General features: G+C 50.1%; 1 protein-coding gene across 1 annotated transcript; it reads right to left on the bottom strand.

The window, feature by feature from the left end:
* Window positions 1–1,676: 1,676 nt before the first annotated feature.
* On the bottom strand, window positions 1,677–10,895 carry LOC109771794 (uncharacterized). The gene is made up of 4 exons (XM_040396545.2): window positions 10,164–10,895; window positions 4,901–4,905; window positions 2,815–3,015; window positions 1,677–1,927 (listed from the first exon to the last, which is right to left on the bottom strand). Exons 1-4 carry the CDS (start codon window positions 10,838–10,840, stop codon window positions 1,677–1,679), a joined length of 1,134 nt encoding a protein of 377 aa, XP_040252479.2. The 5' UTR covers window positions 10,841–10,895.
* Window positions 10,896–11,222: the final 327 nt, after the last annotated feature.

Raw genomic sequence — 11,222 nt, 5'->3', positions numbered from 1 at the left:
TCTGAAAATTGATCACTTTGATACAAAATTTATCAGAGATTTAAGTTTCGAACATAAGGCTCAAAGAATTATAGTACTGTTATCATCAACGTTGGTCAGAAAATAACAATACCATATTTTAACTTTAAAACAAATATCTTTCTTTTATCATATCGGAAACTATCTGCATCTTATTTCACCCACAGGGGAAAACATTGCTAAGAACAGTTCTTCCAATTAAATTTTCCTGTTAATTCCAATTTAACTGGAGGATAAAACTTTTTCTTTGCAGCGGAAACTTTCAATATTCTATGCAGAAACAATTCTGCACTCATTTACTCTCTAAGCAATTTTAACCGGTTGGTTCAAAAACGCATTAGAGAAGCAACAATTTAATCTTTTACTTTAGTTCTATTCACTTTTAAAGGAGCACTTTTATTTTTATTTGCAGCAGAAAAACATGAATAGAAAATTCATGAACTTTTTATTCTTTACATAAACTTTTCTTGGACCAAATAAAAAATTCATGAACTTTATTATTTTCTTTGTAAAATTCATGAACATTTCTTTTTCTGAAAATTTTCTATTTTCATTTTCAGAAACTTTTTCTGTTTACTTTTCTATTTTCTAAACAAAAAATTTCGTTAGAAAAAATTTGAAAAGAAAAAAAAATATTGTATAAAATTTGCCCAAAAAAATGGACAAAAATAAATCAGTAAAACACGGCAGCTGCACCCGGCCTCGGCCTGGCGCATGAGGCAAAAACCGGCCACGGCCTATGAGGCGCGGTCCACGGCCTGCTAGTCGAGCGCCGTTCGGCCGCCCTAGCTAATCGGCCCACGGCCCGCCGCGGCAGCGGCCTGGTCCGTTCACGCTTTCGACCCAATTGGCCTGGGGCGGCGCTAGGTCTTTGATCCTGGCCGTTCTTTTAGATCGGACGGCCGAGCGGGGTTTTCGGTTGGACAAAAACGGGAGAGTCCCCAGATCCCGAAACCTAGCCCCCATTTTCCCCCGCGTGCGCCGCTCGCTTCTCAGCCTCTCGCTCCCGTTCTTCTCTCTGTCGCCCGGCCACCGCGACGGCAGCAAAAAGCCACCGTGCCGCGCCTCCCTTCCTTTCCTGTGGCAGAGAGAGAGGGTCGCGCTTGCGCCCTCCTCTGCTCCCTTACGCGCCCGCCTCTGTCTCTCTCTGTGCTGCAGCTGGGTCGGGGCTCCGCCGGCCGCCGGCGACGGCGTGAAGCTACCGCGCCGCGTGAGCCACACGCGAGCTTCTCCCTTTCCCCACTCCATCTCCAGCTTCTGTGGCAGGGAGGACGAGGCTACTTTAACCCTTCTGCTCCCCTTAGTTTTCGATGACGGCAGAGCTCTCTACGGCGGCGTCGTGGTCATCCCCCTCGCCGGCTGCGCGTCCACCTTGCAGTGAGTGCGCCGCCGTCGAGCGGTTTGTTTGTGATGCCCTTTGCCCCGTGTGGGGTAGTTCTTCGTCCGACGCCTCGGCTTGCCGATGCGCGTCCGGATCGAGAGGAACGGCGCGGCCTTCCGGCGGCGCACTTTGCCCTTCTCCCCTCTTTCTTTTTGTTTTGGGGTTAGGGTTTCTCTCGGGAGGGGATTTCCTTTTCTTTTCTGTACCGAAAATCCTAAACCAATCTCAGGGCGCAGATCTAAGGGCCCGGTGGGCCGTTGGGCCCACACGGTGGAGATCATCCTAACATGACTTGCAGGCAAGCAAATGCCACCAAGGCAACCAAAATGACATCTTTCTCCTCATCAATGGTTGACGGTGCTGGGACGCGTTGATCCAGGATATCCTTGAACTTCCCTGGCTGCTCTGTTTGGCAAAAGAACGGAAGGAGCAGATCACCTGGGTGCTTTCCCATCACAACTTCTAGTGCAACCACTCCGAAGCTGTACACGTCAAACTTCTCAGTCAACACCATCGTAGATGACAACTCTGTCATAAGAAACAAAATCATCTCTATATCAGATCAGAGACTTCATTTCTTCTCGCTTTTAGAATTACATATCATAAAAAGCAAAAATGGATTAAGCCCATGCAAGTACCAGGGGCTATGTAGCCACATGTGCCTGCAAAAATGGTGCTCCAGTTTGAGTAACCATGCTTCAGTTTTTTCTCCATGCCAAAGTCCGAGACATAAGCTTTAAAATCGAGGTCTAGAAGAATATTGCTGCTCTTTATGTCCCGGTGTACAATAGGATCATCGCAATCATGGTGCAAATAGGAGAGAGCTTGAGCTACATTCATGATGATAGCAACTCTCTTGGGCCAATCCAGGTCCTTTGCTAATTCTTGCTCATGCAAAATGCACGATAAACTTCCCCTCTCGATAAGATCATACACAAGGAATTTGCATTGGGAGTGGGAACAGAAGCCATATAGCTTGACGATGCATCAATGCCTGATTTTGGTCAGAACTTCAATCTCTGCGTGAAATGTTCCCTCGTCGTTGCATTCTTCCATCGTGTGCAGGAGCTTGACAGCAAAGATAGTGCCCCCTTCAAGCTCAACTTTAAATACCGATCCATAGCCTCCAATGCCAATGCAATGTTTCTCATCGAAGTTTTCTGTTGCATTGAGTATATCTTCAAATGCGATCTTCCCATCAAAATTCCATATAGATAGTATATCACCAGACTTGCTTTTGCTTGTGCTTTTTATATGTTTTCTTCTCCGAGAGACCACTGTGATGATTGTTATTGAGAGGCAAGTGAAGGAAAAGCATGTGAAAAAACCAAGAAGAATCATACTTGGATGTTTTCTACTTTGGTGTGTTCCACATTTAAGTAAGTCATACGAATCGCCGCATAAATCCATATTACGGTCAAGTGAGATCACGCCTGCATGAATATTTGGAACTCTGCCAGCCAAATTGTTATATGATAAATTCAGCTTAAACAGACAGTAAAGATAAGAAAGAGTCATTGGGATGGCACCGCTTAAATTGTTTTTACTCAAATCAAGCTCAGTTAGTTCGGAAAGAAACCCAAGTTCTTGTGGTATTGGTCCCGCCAGTAAGTTGTCTGATATGAGTAATGACGATAAAGACTGACATTTGTGTAACTCTGCCGGTAATATGCCACTTAAATGTTTCTACTCAAATCCAGCTCATATAGAACTGTAAGTGTAAAACGTAGGTTTTGGGGGAACTGGCTCAACCCTCAAAGGGGTGGCCTATCACATATATATAATGATGACATACAAGTCCAATACCAATAAGGTATGGTTTACACAGTAGGGCTACAATACGAAGTCTAACACCCTCCCTCAATCTCAACTCACTCCTGAAGTATCTAGGAGGTTGAGATTGCACCTACAGACCTCAAACATGGGAGAAGGTAGAGGCTTGGTGAAGATGTCCGCAAGTTGATCTTTTGAAGAGATAAACCTGACTTGTAGTAGCTTCTGTGCAACACGTTCCCTCACAAAATGATAGTCAATCTCAATGTGTTTAGTCCATGCATGGAACACCGGGTTTGACGACAGAAACGTAGCACCGATGTTGTCACACCAAAGGACCGAAGGATGTGGCTGAGCAACTCCTAGCTCTCGAAGTAGGGACTCAATCCATATAAGTTCAACAGTTGCATTGCAACCGACTTGTACTCAGCTTCTGTGCTGCTACGGGAAACAGTGGCTTGCTTGCGTGCACTCTAGGCGATCAGATTAGGACCCAAGAACACAACATGTCCCCCGTGGATCGCCTGTCATCTGGACACCCAGCCCAATCAGCATCAGAGAATGCAGAGAGAACTCCAAAGGAACTGGGGCGCAGGTGAAGACCAAAGGAGACAGTGAGATGCACATAACGCAGTATGCGCTTCACAGCAGACCAGTGTACATCAGTGGGAGCATGAAGATACTGGCACACCCTGTTAACCGCAAAGGAGAGATTAGGACGCGTGATCGTCAGATACTGCAGGCCACCAACAATACTCCTGTACTCAGTAGCATCCTCAGGAGAGAGAAGAGCACCATCAGCAGCAAAAAGGGTGTCAGTGGAGGACATGGGCGTAGGCGATGGCTTGCACTTGAGCATACCAGCACGGCGCAAGAGATCAAGAGAGTACTTCTTCTGGGTGACAGCCAAATTGCCACGAGACTGATGAGCGACCTCAATACCCAGGAAGAAATGAAGCTGTCCCAAATCCTTAACTGCAAAATCACGACCAAGTGCAGTCACAAGAGCATCAGCAGCCGTCGGATATGAGCTCACCAGGACAATATCATCCACATACACAAGGAGGTACATGGTCACACTCGGTCGCTGAAACAAGAACAGTGAAGTATCAGCCGTCGAAGGAATGAACCCATGAGTGCGTAGAGCTGAAGCCAGGCGAGCATGCCAGGCACGGGGAGCCTGCTTCAGTCCATGTATGGCCTTCGTCAGACGACAGAGATGATGAGGCTGAGTGTGATCAACAAATCCAGGTGGCTGCCGCATGTAAACCTCTTCTTCAAGCAATCCATGAAGAAAAGCGTTCTGCACATCAAGCTGGCGGAGAGACCCTCCGCGAGAAACTGCCAGAGATAGAAGAAGTCGAATAGTGGTAGGCTTGACAACTGGGCTGAATGTATCCTCATAGTCCAGGCCCTGACGCTGTTTAAAGCCCTTAGCCACAAGGCGTGCTTTGTAGCGCTCAATGGAACCATCTGCATGTTTCTTCACCTTGAACACCCACTTCGAATCAATGATGTTGACGCGAGATGGAGGGGGAACAAGTGTCCAGGTCTTATTCTTCATAAGAGCATGATATTCTTGTTCCATAGCAGCCCTCCGGTGTGGAATACTCATAGCGGCTTGATAACTGCGTGGTTCAGCGGTTGGTTCATCCACAGCATGAGCCAGGCAAGCAGCAAGATAGGTGACCGTGCCATCAGTGCGCTCCTTGGGACAAACAATGCCACTGCGGCTGTGAGTGTGTGGACGCCGCGGGGGAGCAAACACCGGGGCCGGCGGGATGTCCAGAGCAGGTGAGGCTAGTCCAGGGGACTCCGGCGAAGAAGGACCGGGTGACGTCGGGTCGGGCGACGGCGGACCAGGCGACAGCAGGCCAGGCGACGTAGGCCCCGGCGGCGTGTGAGTTGTTGCAGACCCGGGCGAAGTAGGCACCAAGGACACCCGCGCGGATGGCGAGGGCGACGATGGAGGGGAGTCCGGGCGAGGAGGTGGCGACGGAGACAGCTCAGAGGAGGCCGTCGCAGGCTTTGGCCCGGTCGCAGTAGCCAGCATGGGCTCCGGCCCAGATGCGGTTGGAGACGGGGCGCCCGGTGCGGGGTCGAGGGCGGGAGGCGGTGCATGCACCGGCCGATCGACGTGCACCACATGCTACGTAGCGGGTCCGTCAGGGAGGAGTTCCAGGCGAACTCCACGTCCAATTCCTGCACCATGATTAGGTAACAACACAGGCGAATATGCAACATCTTCAAATTGGCCAGGCATAAGAGGAGATGAATGCATAGAAGGTGTTGTGGTGGATGACTGAGGTGTTGGAAATATGCCCTAGAGGCAATAATAAATGGTTATTATTATATTTCTTTGTTCATGGTAATTGTCTATTATTCATGCTATAATTGTATTGTCCGGAAATCGTAATACATGTGTGAATACATAGACCACAACCTGTCCCTAGTAAGCCTCTAGTTGACTAGCTCGTTGATCAACAGATAGTCATGGTTTCCTGACTATGGACATTGGATGTCATTGATAACGGGATCACATCATTAGGAGAATGATGTGATGGACAAGACCCAATCCTAAGCATAGCATAAAAGATCGTGTAGTTTCGTTTGCTAGAGCTTTTTCAATGTCAAGTATCTTTTCCTTAGACCATGAGATCGTGCAACTCCCGGATACCGTAGGAGTGCTTTGGGTGTGCCAAACGTCACAACGTAACTGGGTGACTATAAAGGTGCACTACGGGTATCTCCGAAAGTGTCTGTTGGGTTGGCACGGATCGAGACTGGGATTTGTCACTCCGTGTGACAGAGAGGTATCTCTGGGCCCACTCGGTAATGCATCATCATAATGAGCTCAATGTGACTAAGGCGTTAGTCACGGGATCATGCATTGCGGTACGAGTAAAGAGACTTGCCGGTAACGAGATTGAACAAGGTATTGGGATACCGACGATCGAATCTCGGGCAAGTAACATACCGTTTGACAAAGGGAATTGCATACGGGATTGACTGAATCCTCGACATCGTGGTTCACCCGATGAGATCATCGTGGAACATGTGGGAGCCAACATGGGTATCCAGATCCCGCTGTTGGTTATTGACCGGAGAGGCGTCTCGGTCATGTCTGCATGTCTCCCGAACCCGTAGGGTCTACACACTTAAGGTCCGGTGACGCTAGGGTTGTAGAGATATATGTATGCGGAAACCCGAAAGTTGTTTGGAGTCCCGGATGAGATCCCGGACGTCACGAGAGGTTCCGGAATGGTCCGGAGGTGAAGAATTATATATAGGAAGTCAAGTTTCGGCCACCGGGAAAGTTTCGGGGGTTACCGGTATTGTACCGGGACCACCGGGAGGGTCCCGGGGGTCCACCGGGTGGGGCCACCTATCCCGGAGGGCCCCGTGGGCTGAAAGTGGAAGGGAACCAGCCCTTAGTGGGCTGGGGCGCCCCCCTTGGGCCTCCCCCCATGCGCCTAGGGTTGGGAACCCTAGGGGGGAGCTTCCCCCTTGCCTTGGGGGGCAAGGCACCCCTTCCCCCCCACTTGGCTGCCGCCCCCCTTGGAGATCTGATCTCCCAAGGGCTGGCGCCCCCCAGGGGTCCTATAAATAGTGGGGGGAGGGAGGGCAGCAACCTACAGCCTTGGGCGCCTCCCTCCTCCCCTGCAACACCTCTCTCTCTCTCTCGCAGAAGCTTGGCGAAGCCCTGCCGGAGACCCGCTAGATCCACCACCACGCCGTCGTGCTGCTGGATCTCCATCAACCTCTCCTTCCCCCTTGCTGGATCAAGAAGGAGGAGACGTCGCTGCACCGTACGTGTGTTGAACGCGGAGGTGCCGTCCGTTCGGCACTCGGTCATCGGTGATTTGGATCACGGCGAGTACGACTCCGTCATCCACGTTCATTGGAACGCTTCCGCTCGCGATCTACAAGGGTATGTAGATGCACTCCTTTCCCCTCGTTGCTAGTAGACTCCATAGATGCATCTTGGTGAACGTAGGAAAATTTTAAATTATGCTACGATTCCCAACATGAGGCATGGCAGAAAAGGGGAAGACGGTCTCATAAAAAATAACATCCCGAGATATGTAGACTCGATTGGTTGGGACATGGAGACACTTGTAGCCTTTATGGAGAGAACTATACCCTAAGAACACACACTTTTTGGAGTGAAACTCAAGTTTGCAATCATTATAAGGACGAAGATGAGGCCAACAGGCACACCCGAACACCTTAAAAAAGGTATAGTCAGGAGTTTCACCTAAGAGAAGCTCAATCGGAGTTTTCATATTAAGAACACGCGCAGGTAATCTGTTAATGAGAAAACACGCGGTAGCAAAATCATCACTCCAAAAACGAAAGGGTACAGAAGCATGAGCAAGAAGTGTGAGGCCGGCCTCAACTATATGGCGATGTTTGCGCTCAACAACGCCATTCTGCTGATGTGTATGCGGGCATGATAAACGATGAGAGATCCGAAGCTTATTAAAGAAGGTGTTGAGGTTGCGATATTCGCCCCCCCCCCCCCCCCAATCTGATTGAACATGGATAATTTTATGCTTGAGTAGACGTTCAACATGCAATTGAAACTGTATGAAATATATCAAACACATCATATTTGCGCTTAAGAAGATAAAGCCAAGTGGAGCGACTATAGGCATCAACAAAACTGACATAATAGTTGTGACCACTAACATATGTTTGTGCCGGACCCCACACATCAGAAAACACAATTTCAAGAGGGTTCTTTACTTCTCTAGTAGATGAAACAAAAGGTAGCTGATGACTCTTGCCTTGCTGACAGGCATCACACATGGACATCTCTTTATTGCTAGACACTAATGGCAGCTCATGACGGTGGATTATGTGGCGAAGGATGGGTGTGGCGGGGTGACCAAAGCGAGAATGCCACTGGGAAGGCGACCACTGAAGACGCACGGGGTGGATGGATCCTCCAAATGGTACAAGCCTTGGCTCAACCGACCACTAAGCAGAACGTCCCGGGTTGCTCTATCCTTAACAAAAAGATTAAAAGGGTGAAATTCACATAGGACATGATTATCAAGGGTGAGCTTAGGGACAGATAAAAGATTACGAGTTACCGAGGGTACCCGTAAAACATTACGAAGATGGAGCTGCCTAGAGGATGACTAATTAAAAGAGATGCTTGACCAATATGAGAGATGGGCATACCTACACCATTGGCGGTGTGCACCTGATCATGCCCGTAGTAGGGCTGGTAGGTGGAGAGTTTGTTGAGCTCGTTCGTCATGTGATCCGTGGCGCCGGTGTCCATGTACCAGGCTGGATCAACAGGGTAGGATGGTGTGTATCCCTACTCGACGCGCGGGTCCTTGCCCTTGGCGGCGATGTAGGCAGACGGGGCGGCAGCGATGTGGGCAGCCAGGGCGGCGGCGGGAGGACCAAAGTCTGCCATGGCAAACTGGCGCTCGTTGCCCTTGCCGTCGTTGCCGATGCCAAGGAAGCTCCTCTGAAAGCGGCGGTGACACTTGGAGGCGACATGGCGTTCACGACCACATAGCTGGCACACCACCCTAGTGTTAGGGCCCCCACCCAGGGTCAATGCAGGGGGCGGGGCTGCCTTGCCAGGTGACGGGGCAGGTGGGCGCTGGCCACGAGAGGCCCAGAAGGCCGCCGGCTGGGTGGTGATGGTGGCGGAGGAGCGACGAGCCTCGACGCGTTGCTCGGTGAAGAGGAGGCGTGAGTAGAGCTCGTGAGGAGGCATCGCTGGCTTGGCGTTGTGGACAGCCTCGGCGAGATTGTCGTAGTCGGCGTCGAGGCCTTTGATGACGAAGCCGACGAACTCCTCGTCGCTAAGCGGCCGACTAATAGAGGTGAGCGTGTCCGCCAGCACCTTCATCTTGTTGAAGTAGGTCGTAGCGGAGGAGTCCAGCTTCTTGATGTCGGCGAGTTCGCTGCGAAGGGCCATCGAGCGGGAGGTAGAGACCTGGGCAAAGGCGTGCTCCAGGGTCGTCCAGGCATCCATGGAGGTGGCAGCGAAGAGACAAAGGCCAGCCACCCCATCGCCGAGGGAATCCTGGATGGCAGAGAGGATCGCCTGGTCCTGCTGCACCCACATACGGTGTTCTGGGTTGATGGCCGGGCCGTGGACGGTAGGGATGACCTACGGAGGACACGGTAGCGAACTATCAACAAACCCGAGGAGAGACCGGCTGCGTAGCAGCGGTAGACCTTGGCGCGCCAGAACAAGTAGTTGTCCGGCGTGAGTCGGATGGCGATCAAGTTGTCGAAGTGGAACGGCCCGGTGGGCGTGATTGCGCCAGCAGCAGGGACGATTGGCGGCGGAGCCGCGACAGGATCCACGACAGCGACCGATGCCGCGGGTGGCGGCGCGGGGACGATCGGGATCACGGCCGCGGGTGGTGCCGTGAGCGAGGCCGTGGGTGGCTCCGCGGGCAGCGTCTCCCCCGAGGTAGCCGGGATGACGGCGAGTGTCGAGGAGGATCCAGAGGAGGACATCGCGGGCGGCGGTGGCGCGACTGGTGCTGAGGCCGTCGCGGGCGGTGACGGTGGGATCAGCGCTGAAAACAGGGAGCCGACGGCGGTGGTGCCGAAGAACTGAGGCACTGACGGAGCCAGGGGGCGAGCTGGGAGGTTGAGGAGGGCGGCAAGCGACGCGGGGATAGACCCGGAGCTGGCGGCGCATGAAGCGGAAGCGGTCATGGCGCCGGCGGCGGTAGCCCTAGGGTTTAGGGTTTTGGTGCGGCGGCGGCGGCGGGTGGGGTGAAGGTGGAGGACCTAGGTTAGACTCGATACCATGTAAAACGTAGGTTTTGGGGGAACTGGCTCAACCCTCAAAGGGGTGGCCTATCATATATATATATATATATAATAATGACATACAAGTCCAATACCAATAAGGTATGATTTATACAGTAAGGCTACAATACGAAGTCTAACAGTAAGATACCCAACTTCTTGCGGTATTGGTCCGGTCAATAAGTTGTCTGACGCGAGTAACAACGATAAAAACTGACAATTGCCTATCTGAGTTGGAATGCTTCCTATAAATTGATTGCTACGTAGATCCAGATGTGAGAGATGAACAAGAGATCCTAACTCTGGCGGTAATAGGCCATTTAGCTTATTGGACCGTAGTAACACTGTTTTTACAGATATCAATTTTGAGAAGGTTGAAGGAATAGAACCACTTATTCGATTTTTAGAAAGATCCAAGTGTTGTAAGTTCGTTAGATTTCCTATCCTTGCAATGGAACCTGTGATTTGATTGTTGGAAAAATCCAAAAATCGTAAACTCATTAGATTTCCCATGTTTCTAGGAATAGAACCCGTTACTAGATTGTCAGAAATATCCAACGATTCCAATCTAGTCATATTTACCAAACTAGAAGGTATTGGGCCAGTTAATTTGTTGTGGTTTAAATAGAGCTTTGCTAGGTTGTCACAAGTCGGGAATCCATTAGACAACAAATTGAAGGAGAGAACGAGAGAGGTTAGTTTTGTAAGATTACAAATGGATGGTGGGATGTCTCCATGTATGCTATTTTTGGAAAGATTAATAAACGAGATGTTAACAAGAGCACCAATGTTTGCAGGAATTCGGCCCGAGAGAGTGTTCTGACTGAGGTCAAGATAGTCAAGATGAGGCAAGCCTGCAAAATTCATCATCTTTAAATCACGCAACAAGATAATATGAATAGTCTACTAGTGATGTATCCTTACAAGTGTGAATTGTATGATAGGTAAAGGGAGGTTAGCTTTGTATACAATTACCTATGGATGGTGGGATAGATCCGTTCAGGTAATTACTGGATAGGTCATAGATCTAAGAATGCAAGCTCGGCTAGAGCTCCAATGCTTGATGGGATTGAGCCCAAGAGAGCGTTATCATTGAGGTTTAGAGAGACAAGATGGGACAAGACTGCATAATGGAGACGCTCATCAAATCCCCTAGTCTTCCTACTGTACTCAAGCATGATAGAAAAAACTATAGTAAGAGAGACCGATAGAGGTTAGTTTATTACAGTTACCTAGGGATGTTGGGATAGAC

The sequence above is a fragment of the Aegilops tauschii genome, chromosome 1 (assembly GCF_002575655.3).
Source record: "Aegilops tauschii subsp. strangulata cultivar AL8/78 chromosome 1, Aet v6.0, whole genome shotgun sequence".
Lineage (NCBI taxonomy): Eukaryota > Viridiplantae > Streptophyta > Magnoliopsida > Poales > Poaceae > Aegilops > Aegilops tauschii.
The sequence above is the reverse complement of the archived record's forward strand: the minus strand, read 5'-3'. Positions and strand labels throughout refer to the sequence as shown.

Excerpts from the sequence above, each read along its gene's own strand:
- LOC109771794 (XM_040396545.2), bottom strand. The coding sequence starts at position 10,840 with ATGATGAATTTTGCAGGCTTGCCTCATCTTGACTATCTTGACCTCAGT. Across the intron at positions 1,928-2,814 it reads AGGCGTGATCTCACTTGACC|AGTTGTCATCTACGATGGTG; the intron begins GTAATATGGATT and ends TTCTTATGACAG.